Source organism: Amaranthus tricolor, chromosome 15 (assembly GCF_026212465.1).
Source record: "Amaranthus tricolor cultivar Red isolate AtriRed21 chromosome 15, ASM2621246v1, whole genome shotgun sequence".
In the NCBI taxonomy this organism is placed as follows: domain Eukaryota; kingdom Viridiplantae; phylum Streptophyta; class Magnoliopsida; order Caryophyllales; family Amaranthaceae; genus Amaranthus; species Amaranthus tricolor.
Genome location: NC_080061.1, coordinates 6269832 through 6289832, shown reverse-complemented (window position 1 = coordinate 6289832; position 20001 = coordinate 6269832). Strand labels below are relative to the sequence as shown.

General features: G+C 33.8%; 2 protein-coding genes across 3 annotated transcripts; both read left to right on the top strand.

Annotated features, from left to right (window-relative positions):
- The first annotated feature begins 765 nt into the window (after positions 1-765).
- Positions 766-9052, top strand: LOC130801636 (probable trehalose-phosphate phosphatase F). Of its 2 annotated transcripts, none has more exons than XM_057665517.1 (13): positions 766-1031; positions 5166-5268; positions 5425-5940; positions 6051-6191; positions 6288-6359; positions 6763-6888; positions 6971-7027; positions 7120-7221; positions 7324-7401; positions 7505-7574; positions 8176-8246; positions 8338-8430; positions 8514-9052. In XM_057665517.1, the coding sequence occupies exons 3-13, from the start codon at positions 5653-5655 to the stop codon at positions 8580-8582; spliced, it is 1167 nt and encodes a 388-aa protein (XP_057521500.1). In that variant the 5' UTR covers positions 766-1031; positions 5166-5268; positions 5425-5652; the 3' UTR covers positions 8583-9052. The 2 variants fall into 2 exon arrangements, with proteins under 2 accessions (XP_057521500.1, XP_057521499.1); XM_057665516.1 differs by having other exon boundaries at positions 856-1031; positions 5176-5268.
- A 1500-nt stretch (positions 9053-10552) lies between these two features.
- On the top strand, positions 10553-19265 carry LOC130801287 (uncharacterized). Its single transcript, XM_057665100.1, has 13 exons — positions 10553-10722; positions 10799-10916; positions 11000-11078; positions 11174-11249; positions 11511-11594; positions 11695-11799; positions 13557-13637; positions 13716-13780; positions 14397-14466; positions 14549-14626; positions 16000-16097; positions 16197-16332; positions 18752-19265. Exons 1-13 carry the CDS (start codon positions 10666-10668, stop codon positions 18896-18898), a joined length of 1194 nt encoding a protein of 397 aa, XP_057521083.1. The 5' UTR covers positions 10553-10665; the 3' UTR covers positions 18899-19265.
- The last annotated feature ends 736 nt before the right edge of the window (positions 19266-20001 follow it).

Below are 20001 nucleotides of genomic sequence, written 5' to 3'. Positions count from 1 at the left end.
AAATTAAATGATTATAATTGTTGATATGACTTTTATCACATGAATACGATTTAAAAATCAACCTATTTTGTTATTAAATTAAATGATTATAATTGTTGATGTGACTTTTATATTTACTTACAAGAAGTGTTTTCTTTTTAAAAATAGATTTAACTATATATTTTTTTAAATAATTTAAGCTGATTCAATTAAGGTCGTCTCACAGTGAAACAATCTCAATACAACATTAGTGTATAAAAATTTATACTAAAGGCTTGTCATTTTTAATATTTATAGTCAGTTTCCAAACAAACAGTCAGAGGTTAAGATCACAATTAACACAAATTCTTATGAGAGACGGTCTTCTCTAATAATTAAATCGGCCCATAAAGAAAAATATAAAATAAGAATATGCATTAAACTTTAATGAGTTGGATCTAGAGACATCTCTTAAGAGATCGACTATACAATTAAAAGAGAATTATTTAAAAAGTAAGTAAGGGCTTATCTTATTAAGCAAGTTTTTGAGATGTATCACACCCCCATGAACCCCAAATCATACATCCATATCCCATAGACCATAGAGTGGGTGGGGAGGTAATAAAAAAAATTTTATACGGCACGGTCTCACCATACGATATGCTTCATATTTAGACTAATTAACCTAATGATAAAAATATTTAACTTATAAACTTCTTATTATGAAGTTGTCTCACAGTGAACAGTGAGACGTTTTCATATAAGACCACCGAATAAAAAAAGGGTATGTTAATGTTATTGGAGTATTAGAGCATAACATAACGCCTCCGAATTGCCGTGTAAAACACGTCTTCTAGAAAACCTATCAAACTCTATAAATACACAACACCTCTCCGTTCCCATTTTCCTCCTTCATTCCTAAGCAATTCTACCTTCCTCCTTTATTTTTTCTTCTATTTCCGCCGTTTCCTTTCCCTTCAAAACTACCTTCTTCCTTTTATACTCCCCGCCATTCCCGTTTCTTCCACAACGACGACGTTTTGAGGGATATTTTCTGCATTTTCTTTATTCAGGTAAAATGGTGCAATCTTAACTATAATGTTCATTGTTCAATGTTTTAATTCTGGGAAAATTGTCATCATTTTTTGCATTTTAATTTCTTTTTCGCATTCATAGATCTATTATTTTTATTCCATTTTTGAATGATTTATTAATAATGGTGTCTGGTGGCAAATTTTATGTTCTCGAGTGGAAATCTGAGTTTGATTCTCATTTAAAGTTAAAAAATAATGGTATATTGGGTTGTTGATGGGTATTAATTACAGCTAATTAATTTTTCTTTTTCTTTTTTTATTGATGAAACAATTGACTATTTTCGGTGAAACATGTAAATCATCTGACTTTCATTAATTGTGAAATCTCTGTGCTTTAATTACTTAACTTAGGAAGAAGAAGTAATTGATTTGTGTATTTGGCGGTGGACGTGGCGCATGTTGGACTAATTATTATCATATCAAATTCCTTTCTTTTTATTTTATTATTAATTATTATATGTAGTTTTATTGCTGTATTTTTTAATTTGTGGTTGTTTTTAAAAAGAAATTGATGCTTGAATTTATGTTGTACTGATGTTCATTTATTTAGGAATTAAAGTTAGATTCTTGACCGATTCTGGTTAAAGATTTTGTCTTTTATAACCATAATTTGGGAAAGATTTGTGCTTTTTGATGTTAGATTTTATGATTAATGAGTTCTAATCAGTGTAATTGGATAAACTTAGTTAGGGTTATGCAAAATTAAATTTTCAATCATTTAAATTGTCAAAGATTTGTACTTTCTAATGGTGGATTTATGATTTATAAAGGTTATTATGGTTTTGAAATTTATTTTGGGCCTATTTAATGCCCTTTTGCTACTAAAAGCTGAAACAACTTTTTTTTTTTTTTTTTTTTTTTTTTTACTTTTCGAATTTATTAATGTTATTGTAACGAAATATTATTGCAAATTCAATGCAAGTTTAAAGTTGGAGTCTTTTACTAACTCTTTTTGTGTTGAGTTAGAATTATAATCAACTTTTTTTTATTTCTTAAAATTTTAGGAATCTATGCAATATAATTGATGAAAATTGATGTTTTACCAAACCCATTTACCAAAATGAAAAAGAAAATTGTATTTATTTCAGGTGGTCTTTGTTTCTGTCCCAAAAGCCAACTATAATGACCCAAAATAGTCGTACAGTTTCATAATCCTTTTTATTTTTACTACCATATGCTTGGAAGTTTGTTTTGAACAATATTTGAAAATGACTAAAAGTTTTTAAAATCATGTCTTAATCAAAACTAATTTTAATTAATCAACTGTTATTTTCTTTCTTCATTACAACTTTTATTAGGGCATTAAATTAATTAAGTATATTGCAAACAGTAGCCTTTTCTACTTCACCTAATTTCTGTCACTCTCAAGTCTAGCTTATATTAGTCATAACATAATTATTGGTTAATCTCACTTTTTAATGTGAATTAGTTATGAATTTATACTGTTGTTTCTGTTAATTTTGTTGTATTAAGTATTTTCAAAGCTTTTGTTGCTTGTGACTGTATATTACCCACATTAGAAGTTTATATATCTTAAGACTTTATGCACGTTTTTATATGTCGTTGACTTTGGCCTTTTGCATTCTCAAATGTCAATAATTTGGTTTAGTTAGCTTTAAGTTCAACCTTGTATATGTAATTATGATGAATAATTTGTAAAACTTGTCTAATTTTAAGAGGTGTTGTGATTTGAAGGGGGTGATATGATATACCTAACATAAGGGCATTAAAGTCAACATGTATTATGTATGACATGGTATTGATTGCCCTTGGTAGTATATACTCCATTCTTTTGTACATAACTTGTGTGGTTTGTAAGTGGGTGATTTATAATAATACGTCTCCGTATTAGTCAGATTGCTATATAATTTACTTCATGTGAGTATGGGAAAATAGCAATTTATTTCGGTAGGAGGAGTATTTCTTTGATTTCTTGTGATGATAATTGATAAAAAGGTTAGTGTTTGATTCAAAATAATATTTTTACCTCTATATTATGGTTGTTAATTCTTCATGTATAGAATTTAACGGTATATGATAAAAAGTTGTTTCCTTTTCAAAGAAGATTCTTGTATTAATTAGTTAGATTTAGAATGATTTGTTTTATTGGTAAAACCTTATCTTTTAAATCATAAAAAAAATATTCATGTTGGTGGATCAAGTGTACTTGGAGATAAACCAGTGCAACTTAAAAAAGGAAAGTGATCAAAGTTTGTATTGAGAAAACCCACATACAAATTAAGACCTTTTATAATGATAATTCTAGTTTGTTTTGTATTGAGGATTTCAAATTTATTGTCTTTTGTTTGTTTATTGGCCTTTTCTTTCTTGATTCCTTTGGAAGTCAAGGTCAGTCCAAACCCATTAATTAGCTTAATGGTGTTTCTGGTTATGAATATGGATAAAATAAAAATACATAATAATTTCTTAACCTGTTTATTTTTTCTAAAAAAGGTATAAACTAATATAAACTAATATTTGAATCCTTTTAATTTAAAGGAGCATGTATGATTTGTCACTTTACACACGCCTAAAATCAAAAGAAGTTTTTTTTCCAACTGGAATTTTTTAACTTTTGTGTCAACTCTACATAATAAAATGTTGTTTTTTAAGTCTAATTAATTATCAGGAATATTGCTTTTTTAACAGAGAAGTGGTCCACTTTCTTTTCTTATGGTTGTTTTGTTGTCTTCTGTAAAAAATTTGATACAATCAACTTAGTTTTATTACAAAGAAAGTCTGCTTCTTTAGTCTTTATGCTAGAAGCCCTTTTTACCTAAAGTGACAATTCAATTTAAAGTAATTTTCACAGTATTATATGGTGTGCATTTATGTGCCGACTGCTTGAGTTCTGGTGACATAGCTGTTAGTAAGCATTTTTTTAAGGGGACAAAGTGGACCTTAGCATAAATAAATTATTGTGAACTGCCTAGTTATTGGCATATTTATTAGGGAAAATATTTTAAATGTTCTTGAAGAGTTAGTTCTTAATCTCCATTATCACACTCTTAAAAAAATAAGGTATTGGAGGGGAGTGCTCTAGTTTGAAAGGTCACATGTTAGCAACCAGTGGTGGATCTTAAACACTTTTTATCGAGAGAATTAATGTAAAATCAATTGATTAGTACATATTTTAGGGGTTTGCAGCTTTCCTTTCCTTTTCAGACCCTAATCATATTTCCTACAGCCGGTCTCTTAAGAGACCGTCTCTTTAAAAGACGTCTTTTAGGCACAGCCCATTCTTTAAAAGACGTCTCTTAGGCACAGCCCATTAAAGCTTAATTAAACAAAAAGATGATAAGGGGCTGACCCAATTAGGGATAATATCTCAAAAAAACCATTTTTCACAAGAATTTGTGTATCTCCTATAAATGGGATATACTAGGTAAGATGATGATAATGATGATATTTTATGGGGTTGAGCCCGGCTGGCCGAAATCAAGGTCTGCCACATGAATCAAAACAAATTGTGAAATCGTCTTTAACAAAGGTTTATTTTACCTAATGACATGTGATTATGGATTTGTTGACATTGGGAAGTGAATCTTTGAGAAGATTTCTTCCAAATATGTAAATAGGTACATTTTACATGCTTCTCAAATTCCTGAATTTCCTTTCTTTGCCTTTTGATTTGTTTAGAGGAAATTCTTTAAATTGATGGTGGTCCACTTTCCAATTTGGCATTAAACTCGGAAAAAATTGAAATTACAACATTGTTTAAATCAAGTTAATGACATGGAGTATCATGTTTACATACTCATTTAGATTGTGCCCATGAGTAGTAGTTGAGGATATAAGTTATAAAATGAATAAATATAATATAAACATAAAGATTACAAGGTGATGGCCATTAATTATATTATTACTATATAAATGCTGGTCACTACTCACTATTTGGTTGTAGCTCCATAATTGTATTCATGTTTCTTCAATACAAAAAGTTATCCCTTTGCTAATTCATCAACTTGTCTCTCCTTTGTTTGTGCCACCTCGTTTACAAGAAGCGGCAGTCTAAGATCAACAAAACAGTATATTATGGTTGTCTATACTGTTTAGTGTGTGGTTGTGAGTTGTGACTTTTGAGCATTCAGTTAATTGAGCTTCGTATGGTAGTTTTCTTCAGGCGAAAAGTCGGAGATATTCTTAGAAATTTGAGGCTGGAGAACAAGATTTACAGCTATCTTGTGTAAATGCAGCAAGGATTCGAGATGACGAGGTAATGCTTGCATAAAATTTGCATTTTTTGTCGTGGCTAATAGAATATATAACATATAACATATGGTTGAAATCCAGGATATGTTATATACTCTATCAATGGCAGTTGGGCCTTTACGTCTTGAAATTAATTCGGGAAATGTGTTTTTTTTACTAGTATTCAGAGAATTCGTCATTGATGGACAGTGCATTAAGCTGGAAACGGGATTCATGCTGCAGTGATAAGAAAACTTTAAATAGGTGGTTTTTCATTGACAAGAGCGCAGGATAGTTGAGTAGATTACATAAGTTAGTAACTGTGTTTTGATTGGTTATCCTTGTGATCCAAGAAGTTAGACTCGGTAGATTTACATTCTTTGTTGTAAGAAAACTGGATTCGGTAGACATGATCTCAGGCCAACCTTCCCCTATTCTAACTGATCCCGCTCCCATCAAGGAAAGAGTTGGCATCCATCCGAGTACCCTTATGACTTGCTCTCAGACGGGAGCATCGTTCTCACCCGGGATGTATATATCTATTCCTAAGAAAAAAGCCGGTTTGCTTGAGGACGTTCTTTCCAATGGATGGTTAGATGCCATGAAATCGTCTTCACCTCCTCGTAAAAGGCACATAAAGGACTTCAATGTTGGGATTGTTTCCGAAGACACTGACTTTAGTTATTCTTCTTGGATGGTAACTTTCTTTTCCTTATGGGTACACTATCATTTGAATGAGATTTATGTGGGTTAAATGACTCTTATACATTATACTTATACCTTTCTTGGTTTCTTTGTGAATTGTAGAATAAGCATCCTTCTGCCTTGACTTCCTTCAAGCAAATTACAGATTTTGCCAAGGGTAAGAAGATTGCAGTCTTTTTGGACTATGACGGAACACTTTCTCCAATCGTTGATGACCCTGATTGTGCACTAATGGCAGATGATGTAAGGAAACTCTTAATTGTATTGTTTTTGTTTTGATTGTTCTTTCTTAATTGTTCTGTCTATATCCTTGTCTAATGAACTTCGTCAAATTATCAGATGCGTTCTGCTGTTAGAAACATTGCCAAGTATTATCCAACTGCTATCATCAGTGGAAGAAGCCGCGATAAGGTGAGTAGTGAAAACAAGGGAAAAAACTCGCATTAAGTTTTCAGATCGGTCATATTACATTATTTACAAATTTGGTCCGAAATCAAGTAATCAAACTAACGTAAAGTGACAACAGTCAATCTCCTGAGAGACCGTGTCTTTGACGCCTCTCAGGCCCAGGCCATTGAAGCTTAATGCCTACTCTTACTCTATATTTTCCTTTATGGGCCGGCCTAGATGGTCTCTCAAAGAGACCGTCTTTCACAAGAATTTGTGAAGTAACAATTGAGACCCTTAATTTTAGGGGCCCTATGTAGTTGGGTACCTTGCACATGACCGAAACAACCCCGCTAATACATTTCTGTGATACTAGTAGCTAACGATTGTTACTAATTTATTGCGTCTCCCTTGTTTATTGTCTCAGGTGTATGATTTAGTAGGCCTAGCCGAACTACATTATGCTGGTAGCCATGGAATGGATATAATGAGCCCTGTGCACGAAATGCCTAACGGACACTACTTGCTCTGTAAAGACTCCACCGATAAGCAGGTCAGATTAGGATTCTTCTGATGAAACACAGCCGTAATCAACCTATGTAATCTCATTGAATTTGCCTACTTCTGGTTTTCAGGAAAAGGAAGTTAATCTTTTCCAGCCTGCTACCGAATTTTTGCCCATGATCGATGAGGTCTGTTTTCGTTATGAATTTTTGAATGCGTAGTATTACTCGGTTGTTGAATATGGCACTAATATTTGTCAGTTTTCTGTTTATTCTTTCAGGTTTTTAGAACCCTTGTTGAAATAACAAAGGATATCAAAGGCGCAAAAGTTGAGAACCACAAGTTTTGTGCGTCTGTACATTACCGTAATGTAGAAGAGAAAGTGAGTATATTTACATTTTGAGATATTAGAGAAACAAATGTGCTGGGTATGTGATAGAACCTTACACTGACTGCTGCTTTGTTTTTGTTAACTGAACTACAGAATTGGCCAATTGTTGCTCAGCTGGTCCATGATATCCTTAAGAATTACCCTCGTTTGTGCTTAACTCATGGGCGGAAGGTATCATTACCATTTCTTGTTATGTATTTCTTTTGTCTCATTGAATTTGCTACATTTGTTGTAAGAAACATTCACTGATATGTATTGATTTTCAATTATGCAGGTTTTAGAGGTTCGACCCGTAATTGACTGGGACAAGGGGAAGGCAGTAGAATTTCTGCTTGATTCCCTTGGTACTTAATTTTACCTCTGGCTCTCTCATTTTCTGTTTTTTGTATCCTCCCAACTTTTGATTGGTAGATGGGGCTTACAATTGAGCCCCTGCAAATAGCCTACCTTAGGCCAAGGCTTGCGGGGGCATGTCCATTGAAGACCACCAACATTTGGGAGGTCACTAATTCTTTGTTAAGACCGTCTCACCATGAGACGACTTCAATTGGGTCAGCCCAAACTATGAAAAAAACCCGCTTCCCCTACAAGTGTGAATGCAGATTATGTTGTTTTTATTTATGTTTTTTTACTAATGGACTGTTTGTATGGGCCCCTCTAACGGCGAGACGGTCTCATACAAGATTTGTTGTTGTGAGGTTGGGTCACATTTCTTCCCACAGGGGTGAATTTAGGATTCTAATATAAGGTTGACCGAACACTCACCTGTACCAAACTAATTCAACGACTACTCTTTAGTAGTATGGTACAAAATTCAATATAAGTCGTAGTTTTACAAAATGATCTCGGTCACGACCTAGACAGACCCTTGCTAGATTCCCTTACCTTCGCATTCATGATAACAACAGCCCTGAAATTTCTGATCTTTTGCACACTATAACACAGGGTTAGGGAACAGTGATGATGTGCTGCCAATTTACATAGGAGATGACAAAACTGATGAAGATGCATTTAAGGTTAGTTAGCCTATGTTTCATTCACTAATCACTACATAATCCAGTTTACTGTAAAATAATGTGATAATAACGCTAAATCCAATCTTGTTAGGCGCTTCGAAAAGGAAATCGAGGTTACGGTATACTTGTATCGCCAATGCCCAAAGATACCAAGGCATCTTACTCTCTCAAGGACCCTTCAGAGGTAACTTATTTTTGCATCCTGTTAACTTCATAAAAACACAATTAATCAGAGGATTAGTCAGTAATTGTACTTGGAATGAGCAGGTCAAGCAATTTCTGGAAGCCTTGGTGCACTGGAAGGAGCAGAATTCCAGTTCGACGAACACGATTTAATTAACTAGTCTTTATTATTTTTATAAATACATATATTATTTAGTGTAGAGATTAAAATTTTGAATTAATGCAGCAATGCAAATGCAAAGGGCTGCCCAGCATTGTTATTATTTGCAAATTTCAGTCTTAGCTTGTAATTTTTGCTTCTTTTTACTAAGCCTTATATTGAACAAAATGTGTGTATCACTCCACCTTTTCCAGTAAATTTATGTTTAAGGTGGAGATTTAGCAGTGTAATTGAAAAATCTAGCAGTTAGTATTTTGTTAATTAAGTGACTGATTAATGCAAAGTATTTTATTTTAGATGTTATTACTCTTGAAGATTTTTGGCTAAATTAATTATTTACTCTAATAGTTTCTCTTTGCTTCTGAATGTCAAGGAACCAACTCAACTAAAAGCTTAAACTGATGGTTGAGGCCCCAGGATATGTTATATACTCTAACATGCCCTCTCACACGAGACCCCGTTAGGCTAGAAGTGTGGATGCGCATAGGCGCTGAATATTCCACTTTAAATGAGGGGTAGTTGAGATTCGAACTCGTGACCTCTCACGTTGGCTTCTAATACCATGTCAAGGAACCAACTCAACCAAAAGCTTAAACCGATGGTTGAGGCCCCATGATATGTTATATACTCTAACACTGAATTTGGATGGAAAGTGTTTCCCTTTAAAATTCTAAGTGGTATTTAAACTAGTCATGTTTATAAATTTGAGAAAAATGGTTTTAAAATTAAGTTGTTTGCTGAAAATAGGTCGAACTTTGTCTTTGACAAGCAATGGATTACACTTTGTTCTGAATTGGCAATAGGTTGGCTAAATTTGATCTTAATTTTAAGCGTTTTTTCTATTAAAATATAATTTAGAATAGTTGAAAGGGAACAAAATATGTTTTTTATATGATCATGATATTAATTACTTATATTGCCTTTGTTTGGCAAAGCATCTTGCTTCATATGTCATGTAATTGTAATCGTAATACTTGCCTAGTTTTGGCAAAATGGATTTCTAAATGTATATTGAACAATTTAAATTTATTTGCTTTATTTTTTTATTCATCGCTAGATATATTATAATGATAAAATTGGAAAATTACGCACTTTCTTACACTTTTTAAATTGTGTGTATTTTCTCCATAATGCATGCGGATAAAACAGAGGTAGTAATATTTTTCTTATTTTCTTTGAATGGGCGTGGTTTCTTTTGTTAAGTACCAATCGACTCTTTGCCTAGCTTTTTTTTTCACAAATTGCTATTTAAAGCTGTCTTTACTATGAGATGTACTCTATATGGATTGAATTATGTTTTTAGGGAAAATTCTTAGAAATAATCTAGAAAATTCTTACTTTTGTCAAAAATTACCTAGAATATTCTTTTGTCAAAAACTATCTACAAATTTTTTTGTCAAAGACTACCTATTAACGATTTTCATCCAAATTTTTTGTTTCTTCTTTCATGTGAAAATCACGTGACTACTCATTTAAATCTTATTCCAATTTCATTCACACATTACATTATAAATCATAATTTCGATTGAAACAGGTTATTCATCATGCTCCTTCTTCTCTATTAAAATCCTTTGTGCTCAAGCTTTGAAAGTTGTCCTTCTTTATGTATGCTCCTTTAGTTCTTTATCATCTAATTTTAATTTTAGTGGAGTGAATCAAATTTTAGAGACAAAGAATTCAGTAACCATTGGATAGTAGTAAAATTTTCTAAAATCCTAATTTTAGTTTGAGTGGAAGGTTAAGGGATTTAGGGATAAGAGTACTGTACGTCTAAATCTCAAATTTTAAATATGTTATTCCTAAAAGAAATTAAATAGCGATATTTCCTAATAGATATTAATTATTTAATAAGAACTTTTAATAGATAGTCTTTGACAACAAAATAAATTTTCTAGGTAGCTTTTGATAAAAGAATATTTAAAATAGTTTTTGACAAAAATAAAATCTTTCTAAAGTATCAAAAAATGATGCTCCGTATTTTCTCCCGAGAATAAGGAAAGACTTTTAACATGAAATGGAAAATTATAATAGTCCTCCTCAGTCACTTTCTCAGAACATAAGAGATCACACCCAGAAATGTCTGCAACTACTACCTTGTCATCTCCGCCTTCTTATCTCTCTTCCCCTCTTCAGGTAACTCTCTCTCTTTCTTCTTTTTCTTCTCTCTTACTATATTTTCTCAAACTATGCAATTTTTCAATGGATGCAGGGAAAGTTATCGATATCGAACCTCCATGTTCGATCTAATCTCGTTTTCAATTTCCGACGATCATCATTTCCTCAAATTCGCGCTTCTTCTAACAATCTCTCTTCTTCTCTTGATTCTGGTAATTTTTTCTCTCCTATATTTTGATTTTTCAATTTGTTCCTTGCTATTTTACTGATCTTGAAATGATGTATTTCTTTTAAGGTTTAATTACTGAACTTGATTCGGTTTCGACCTTTAGTGAGATTGTCCCTGATACCGTTGTTTTTGATGATTTCGAAAGGTTTAGTTCATCATTTCATTGCTTTTAATTTTTTTTTTTTAACTTTGATGATCAAATTTAGAAAAAAATGATTTTTAATGAATGTGAAATTGTAGGTTTCCTCCTACTGCTGCTACTGTTAGCTCATCGCTTTTGCTAGGGATTTTGAGTCTTCCTGATACAATTTTCAAGGTATTACCGATTACGGATTTGTTTCTACTTTCTAATTTCGGAGAAGAAATTAAAGTAGTTGACGATGTGATGATTTCGTGGAAGTGTGGAACTCTAATTTAACATAGTAATGATAGTATGAATATCGAGTCTTTTTATTCTTTAATTAATTTGTCATCAACATTTGAGTATTCACTATTCATGTGTCTTGATGTTGATATGCTTTCAACTTTGTTGTTTTTAATAATTTCAAGATTTTTCGTTGTTATTTTTTGGTTGTAGAGTGCAGTTGATACTGCTTTGGCTGACTCTGAGTGTGCTACTATTGACAAGCCAGATGCTCGATTGCCATGTTTCCTCAACAAGGTTTCCGTTTTTTTGCACTCTAAACTTCGCTGGATCAAATATGGGTTTTTTTTGTTAATTCTTGCTGGATGATAGTTGTTATTTGCATGATTATGAGTAGGCATTGGTAAACGTTGGTGCTGATTTGTCTAAGCTAGTACCAGGTAGGGTGTCGACTGAAGTGGATCCTCGTCTTGCTTATGACACTCACGGGATAATTCATAGGGTATTTATCATTTTACTCACTTTCTCCACTCATCTGCTGATTCTTTGTTAATACTTGGCACATTGTGATGTTGATGCATGTATGAAGTTTTTAGTTATGGTATCACATAATGCATACTGATGTGTATTATGTTCATGCAAAATGTGATGTCATATGTGGTCTTTTTTCTTTATTAAATGTGGAATGTCGAGATGCAGATAATGGAGTGTCATATACTAGATAGTACACACTAATTTGTTGCTGACATGCTGCAAATGCCCATCTTAATAGGACTCTTTTTAGAAGTTGATAAACGTGTACCTTAAAGCCCCATCTCTGCTCGAAGCGATCTCAAATTTTCAAATTTTCGATGGGGCACACCTAAGGCTCGTTAGGCGCAAGAAGGTGCACTTTAGACACGATTAAGTCACCACTGCTGTTTCTTTATCCTCACAGTTGTAATCTATTTTACTCTCAGAATCCCTGTTTGAAGTCATGCAATTCACTTTAATGATGCTGGCGGTTCATGCCTGCGCTATGGCCCTTTGGTCTTGCTCCATTTAACGTCAACCCTTTCCCGACAAACTATGCTTTCAACTGGTCTAGTGTTCTCCGTTTCATTGCAGGATGAAAGAGAGTAGTCTGACTCCTTAGTGAGGGCCTTGGTCAGATGATGAGCAGAGAAAATTGTCAGTTAAGTTCCAAGTTACTGCAAAATTGAACATAAATTTTACAATGAAGTATGTGTCCGATCTTTGAGGATATGGAAATACTAGTATAAGTCTCATAGTAAATGGTGGCTACCATAATCTTTGATCAGAATTCAGATACATTATTTCTGCCGTATAAGCTAGATCACCAATTCTCCATTGATTTCATCTGCTTGGTATTCAGTGAGAAAGGATGTCAGCACAGAAAGTAGTTATTGTTGTGTTCAGCGAGATAACATCAGAACATTATCAATCCCTCTATTTGTTCAGATATGTTATTTCTGGCTAGATCAACAATTCGCCATTGATTTCTTCTGCTTGGTCTGTAATGGGAAGGGATGTCAGCTTAGGGAGTAGGTACTGTTGTGTTGAGTAAGATAAACAAAAATAGTATCAAACCCCCTACTAATGCTATCCATATGGAATTTCAGCTTTTTCTTTATTTGGAGTCTTTGGGTTCACCAGACCACATAAAAGATGTCACATAGCATGTAAACAAGACATAGTATGGACTATGAAGATTACATGTAAAGTTCAGTAGTGGCGCATTTTTTATTTTGAACCAATTGTGCTTAGAAATTTTCCTTTTCTAGTTGCACTAAACTATAATGCAAGAATGTGGTTTCAGTTGTAGTTGTGGTTACGAGCCTCAATCTGCTTTTGTGGCCAATATGTTGTTTGCGGTAGCCATTTTTAAAATGTATTTAGGGCTTTTAATGTGCATGAAGGCTTGAGGTAGTGAAGTTTGCATAATATGTCATGCTTTTTTGGGTAAAGTATGGTGTATGGATATTTTGTTTGACATAGGAATCAGTTGGTGCATTAGCATGGGTGGTTTATTCTTTATCATAAGTTGGTGCACTAGCATGTTACGTTAATTCCTTAAATGACTGTTTTCTCCTTTGCACATCTTTTGCAAGCTTTGAAGTTTGTGAGACACAAAAATTTTGCATGCCTGAACTCTGAAGTTTGCAAACTCTTCAATTTATGAGAATATAACAGCCTAACTGTGTTATCCATGCGACATTCTTTCTCTTAATTACAACTTATATGCTATCAAAATTTCAGGTGCATGCCCTTTTGAAGTTATACAATGATGTTGGTGTCCTGCCTGAGCGTTTGCTGTTTAAGATTCCTTCAACATGGCAGGTTTTTAATCGCTACATTTTAAAATTATTGTTCTCTCCAAGCAAGTGTGTTAGTTAAAATTTTTACCTTTATGTTCAGGGAATAGAGGCTGTAAGGGTGCTTGAATCTGAGGGCATACAAACTCACTTGACATTTGTTTATAGGTATGTTTAATTTTAAAAATGTTTTCCTTGTGATTCAAGTGTCAATCATTCACTCAACTTTTTGATAAAATATGGGATACTATCTTTTCGCGACTGATTGAGTATATGGCATATCCCGGGACTTCAACCATCAGCTTAAGCTTTTGGTTGAGTTGGTTCTTTGATATGGTATTAGAAACCAACATGATACAATAGTCACGAGTTTGAATCATCCAAACCCCTCATTTTAAGTGGAATATTTAGCATCATGTATGAGTAGCGCCCGTGTTGCATTCACAATTCTAGTCCAAAGGACTCTCGTGTGAGGAGTCGTGATAGAGTATGTAATATAACCTGGCGCTTCAAAGTTCAAACATCAGCTCAAACTTTTGGTTGAGTTGGTTCTTTGACACTGACTAGTGAAAAATCTAGAGGTCTGTTACTAATAAACTTAATTGCATCAGTTAAATGTCCCTGATAGTTAACAAATTTGATTAGCCGTAATAAATTTGGAATGGAGGAACTACGTACCTGTCAGTTTTTATTGAGATATATTTTTTGATTGTCCTGATATATGAAACATGGGACTATTCTGGTCATATAGCTCATTGCTGATGATTATTCTGTGATATTTTAGCTTTGCTCAAGCTTCTGCGGCAGCCCAAGCGGGAGCATCTGTGATTCAGATATTTGTTGGCCGCTTAAGGGTAAAATTTCTGCCAACAGTGAGCATAGGGTTGATTTCAGTGTTATGCCTTCCATCGTATGAAATCATTTGCAATTCTTCAGGATTGGGCACGTAATCATTCTGGTGACTCTGAGATTGATGCTGCTGTTAAAAGAGGGGAAGATCCTGGGTTGGCTTTGGTGAGTTTTAGATTGACTTCCAGATTATAATCTTTAAGTGTGTTTAATGTCTAGCATCTCTAATGACTTCAGTATAAATTAAATTTAAAAGGAGGTTTCGTCCATCAGTATAAATAATTATCTAGAACTAGTGTTTCCTGTCTTGTAATTTGTGACTATTGAATTTCTTGTATTCTGAGTTCTCTTGGAGCAAACCAAATAACGTTCTATCTGAATTAGAATTATAAATTTCACTACCCTCAGTTTCCTGTTATTGATAAAAATTACTCAAAAAGTTACTTGCTTGAATGTTTATCCCAATGTAGCCGGGATCTCCACTTTGGCAAGCGAACTGCGATCTGGATCATTCTACCCGGGTCAATTGCGATCAGGATCGCTAGGATACACGATCTGAAACGTTATTTCGATCAATCCAACCTCAACCCAACAACAAAATCAAACTTCCAACATCACACGGGAAATGGAGGAGAAGAAAAGAAGAAAAAGAAAATAAAAAGAGAAGAATAAAAGAAAAAAGAGAAAAATAAAAGAACAAACAAGCCTTGGACAGTGGTACTGGAGGATGAAGAATGCCATTTGATTTTTACAGCTGCCAATACTATGTATGGAGTATTAATCTTTGTTGATAGGGTTTTGATTTTTACTAAATTTGCTTGGGTTTTTTTTCTGAGCCCATTTCCAATAAAAAAATAAAAGTAAACTACACTCATTAAAATCACGTGAGTGTTTAATGGGTGTTTATTACTTCCTTTTCATTTTCCTTTTTATTTTTTTTTGTTCTATGGTTTTTTCTTTTCCTTTATTTTAAATTTTAATTAAATGACCCAAAATCGTTTCTCGATCCCATATATAACGTTCCACGACTCATAAATTCTCGACCCAAAATTTTTCGATCCCGACCCAAATTTTAAAAGATGGTGAATTACGTTCCCGATCCCGTTCCGCGACCCGGATCATTCCTCGATCTTGGTAACAATTGTATCCTGTACATTGTTTGGGGTTGGGGTGCATGTCTTTTGGAGAAAATTTCAAGGCTGTCCTCACTTAGCCTTGACGAGTTATATGCATAGTTCAATTGGACAAACTTGTTATGTGTTTTGCCTGCTGATGTTTTGAATGCTTACAATTGGGCTTTGTTCAAGCCTCTATGATATTATACAGATACTCATGTTGCATTTGGAGTTGGTTGATGTTATGAAACATTTTGTCCGTTGATTCTATTTTGTTTGAGGAAAACATTTGGTCCTCCTTAGGCCTTGCAATTCAGATCCATAGCTTGGCAGTTGTCACTTGTGAATTTCTGATCTTTAAACTCATGCCAAGTAAAAATTTTACGCCTTGTCTCATAATGTCATAATACAAAATATTTGCAGGTAACTAAAACATACAATTATATCCATAAATATGGCCACAAATCAAAGCTAATGGCAGCAGCAGTTCGCAACAAGCAGGACCTATATAGTCTCCTTGGGTATACAATTTATCTTTTTGGTATTTGAAATTAGTCCTGTAAAGTGCTTGATAGTTTTGAAGAACTACTAAATCATATTGTATTGCATTTAAATTGCAGGGTAGACTACATAATAGCACCTTTAAAGGTGTTACAGTCACTCAAAGAAACTATAACCTCTCCTGATGAGAAATATGCTTACATGAGGAGGCTTTCCCCACAATCTGCGGCTACCTATGAGTTCAGCAAAGAAGAGGTTTGTTTCTCTCCTTACTTGCGCAGTGGTATTTTCATCTCCTTGTTGAGCTTTTGATGATATCTTCTGGATTAATTGATTTTATCGAATGCTTGATTGGACATGAGCTACTTCTTCACACTTTGTTATTGTTGCAAAAATAACCTACATGTGTTCCCACATCGAACAAATAGATAGAGATTGATTAACATATAAGCTTGATAGGCTACTCCTCTTATTACCAATTGGTTTTAAGATGTGGGTCTTGTTATGCACAAGCCCAATGACAAATTTAACACTTTTCAAGCTAAACCTATGAATTTAGGATAAAAAGTAAATGCAATTTTGTTGGTAACTTGGTATAGTTTATTGTAATTCTGTTGTATTTCTTCTTCTGCACTACATCAAGCCTTCAGCAGGGTTATCTTCAAGAAATATGTTCATCTGACCTAGTTGAAACATTCAGAATTTGTACCTCATAGATGTGAAGTTGGTGACTTCTTCTTAAAAAGAGTTTTAAGGAGATCCAAAAGTTGCTGTAAGATAAGCCAATAATCTTCTAAATGATTTATTGATTCAAGCTTAAATGCTGGTTGAACCAGAACTTTTTTAGACTTTATTAAATGGGGGTGTATACCTTACAGACTGTCATCACCAAGCCATTCTGTCATACCTCAGTGTCACTGAATGCACCTTCTAATTGCTCAAGGCTTATTAGTTGGTGCCTTATTGAGTTAGGCCTTGAGTTGGTTAAGCTTGGTTTCGTTCTCTAGCCTTATCCCATAGGCTAGCTTTAGGGGTAAGAGAATATCGAATGAAAATTAGAAATGAACATGACAACTTTTTTAATACCCTTATAATTTTCTAATGGCCATCATAGATATCCCTTTTAATTCCATAGGCGACCAGTTTTGCTGTATGCCTGCTCCAAGTTTATTATGCTGTAGATCATTGTTTAAAGGATTCTGGCATTAGACAGTGTCCCATGAAATAATTTAAAGTTCTTTTCCATTTTGTGGATATTGAATATACGAAAGTTCTCCATTATGGGGATAAGACATCGCACTAGAATAAAACCAAAACATTAGAAAATTGTTAACAGTATGATGATATGATCAATATATTTATATTGACAACTATATCAAAAACAAAACATAAGAAAATTGTTTCCAAGAAAATGTGAACTTCTAACACATTGTATTAGCATGACTTCCTATACCCATTGAATCACAAAGTCTCCACTACTCTTGTAACAATACGAGCAGTATACCGCAAGAGTGGACTGCGCGGCCCCTGTCAGCCCCCATGTAGCTTCGCCACTGCTATGACACCTGTGAGTCAGGATTAAACATTAGAAGTGATAGAAGAGAGGACATTCCCCATATGGCTTCGCCACTGCTGTAACACCTGGGAGTCAGGATCAAACATTGAAAGTAATAGAAGAGAGGACAATGATAATTGCTCATTGAATCATAGATTCATTGGCAGAGTGTGGAACTTGATTGTCATAATTAATAAGTATTGTTACTATTGCCATATTTTGAGGAGCTCCTACAGTTGTTTTAAGCAAAAAAGGCGATAAGAAAGGCTTTCTATAATATTGTTCCTTTACACTAACGGTTTTTGAAAGAATACCTTTTTAGCTATGTATTGGACTCCTCTGCCAACAGGTAAGTCCTATTTCCCATGTCAGGATAATGGAGATTCAAATACCCATCTCCCAAAATTCTTGTGAATGAAATGAGATCCTTTATATTATAGGGTATCTACAAATAGTGCTACTGTAATCATGCTACTGCTATGTACTTTAATGATTGAATCTGCATTATGTCCAAGTCAAGGCCTGTTAAGTTTTAGTTGCTCTTAGGTTGTGTTTGCTGCTAACTTAGCTATGTCAAGTTGTCAACTACGTGTTCGGTAGAAGCTGTGTTTGGATTCTTTTAAAAGACAAAAATTGATAAGCAATGAGAATCACTTAATAAACCTCCTCAAATCAAACTACCTAAAATTTTTAAAGCAAACAAAAGCTTCATTTGTTAGCTTTTGAGAAACTATTACCTCAGACGCTAGCTACTACCTCAAACTGTAGTGAACGAGCATATATATTTTTTCTAATAGAGTTGGAGTTCTCTAAACGAAGTTTAGTGTTAAAAGAGGCTCTTGTTGCATTCACCATGTGTTGTAGTAAACCATCCCAATAAGGCATCTTTTATCCTCGAGTCCCTTACGATAGTACTCCCTACGTCCCCAAGATATGTTCCACCATCTTAATCATATGAGTTTATTATTTCAATCAAACAGGAACATATCTTTTGGAAGGAGAGAGTATTATCTATTTCATCCCTAAAGTTTTACAAGCATTGCATTTAGTATGCCAGAATTTTTACAACTGCATTAGGAAAATTGAAGTTGGGTATTTGGATGTTTCCTTTTGTATCAGCTTGTGAAGTGGGACCAAAGAAGTTTAGCAGCAGCAATGGGACCTGCTTCAGTGGAGCTTCTTACCGCTGGTATCGATGGCTACACAAATCAAGCAAACCGAGTCGAGGAATTATTCGGAAAGATTTGGCCACCCCCGAACGTGTGAAAATTTGTTGTGTTGGTTCGCAAGTGAAGATTGATCCTCACTTTGAGTCGAGTGGAATGATGCATTCACCTCGCAACTTGGTTATTTTTCTAACTTCTGGCAAAATAGGTTGCCCCCTTGCTTTTTCTTCGGCTTAGATATGGCATGTAAGCTTTGATAACAAATTGTTATATCTTTTCTAGACCTGAAGATGTCTTTAAAGTTTATATCAGTGGATCTGTATCTTTGTGCTTTAGGAAGGGGGTATGTTACTTTTGGACAATTGTGGATTATGTTCGACATATAACGATGGCATATTGCTTCGTCTCTAGGCTCTTGCATCCATTAATTAACGTGTGATTTAGTAATAAATTTCAACTTAATATAACTTTAAGTGATACGTTCAATGTTTTTATTCAATATATCCTGTGAAGAGGGTAGAAAGCATTATAGTAGAGGGTAAGAGAAGTTGAAGGCTCGAGAAAATTTGAGATAAGCAAATAAAAGTTGACTTATATGAGTTAAATCTCGTCTGACTAGGAACAGGGGTAGTTGGAGGCGTCATATCCATGTTTTAGACTACTGATGTCTTCTTAGATTACCTTTTGGTGTTCTTGCCTTGTTGCTTCTCTCGTTTCTTTTATTAGTTTTTTTTGTTTTCTATTATTTTGTAGGTGGTTCCACTTATTTATTTTATTTATAGGCATTTAATTTATCTTTCTCGTGTAGTTACGTCTCTTTATCTTTCTCGAGCCGAGGGACTCCTTTAGGCGCGCTGTCCTTTATGGGTATGAGTTGCCGCCGTCCTTCCCTCTCCAGACTCTGTGTTTAGTTTTTCTATGAGTGGGATACATTGGGTAAGATGATTATGACGATTAGGTACATTCTTATGGCTTAAAAATAAAAAGAAAATTTGTTAAAAATAAACTTAACTATAATTCATTTGCTCAAAATCATTTTTAATGTTAAGATTAACTCAAAATATTTCATATTACTCTTAGAGTAGCCTTTTTATGATTTTCTAAAGTTTTATTTATCTAGTCAAAATATTCATGATTTATTTAAGTAAAAATATACTTTAGATTATTATACTCCTAAGAAGTTTACTCCAATTGAATGACTTA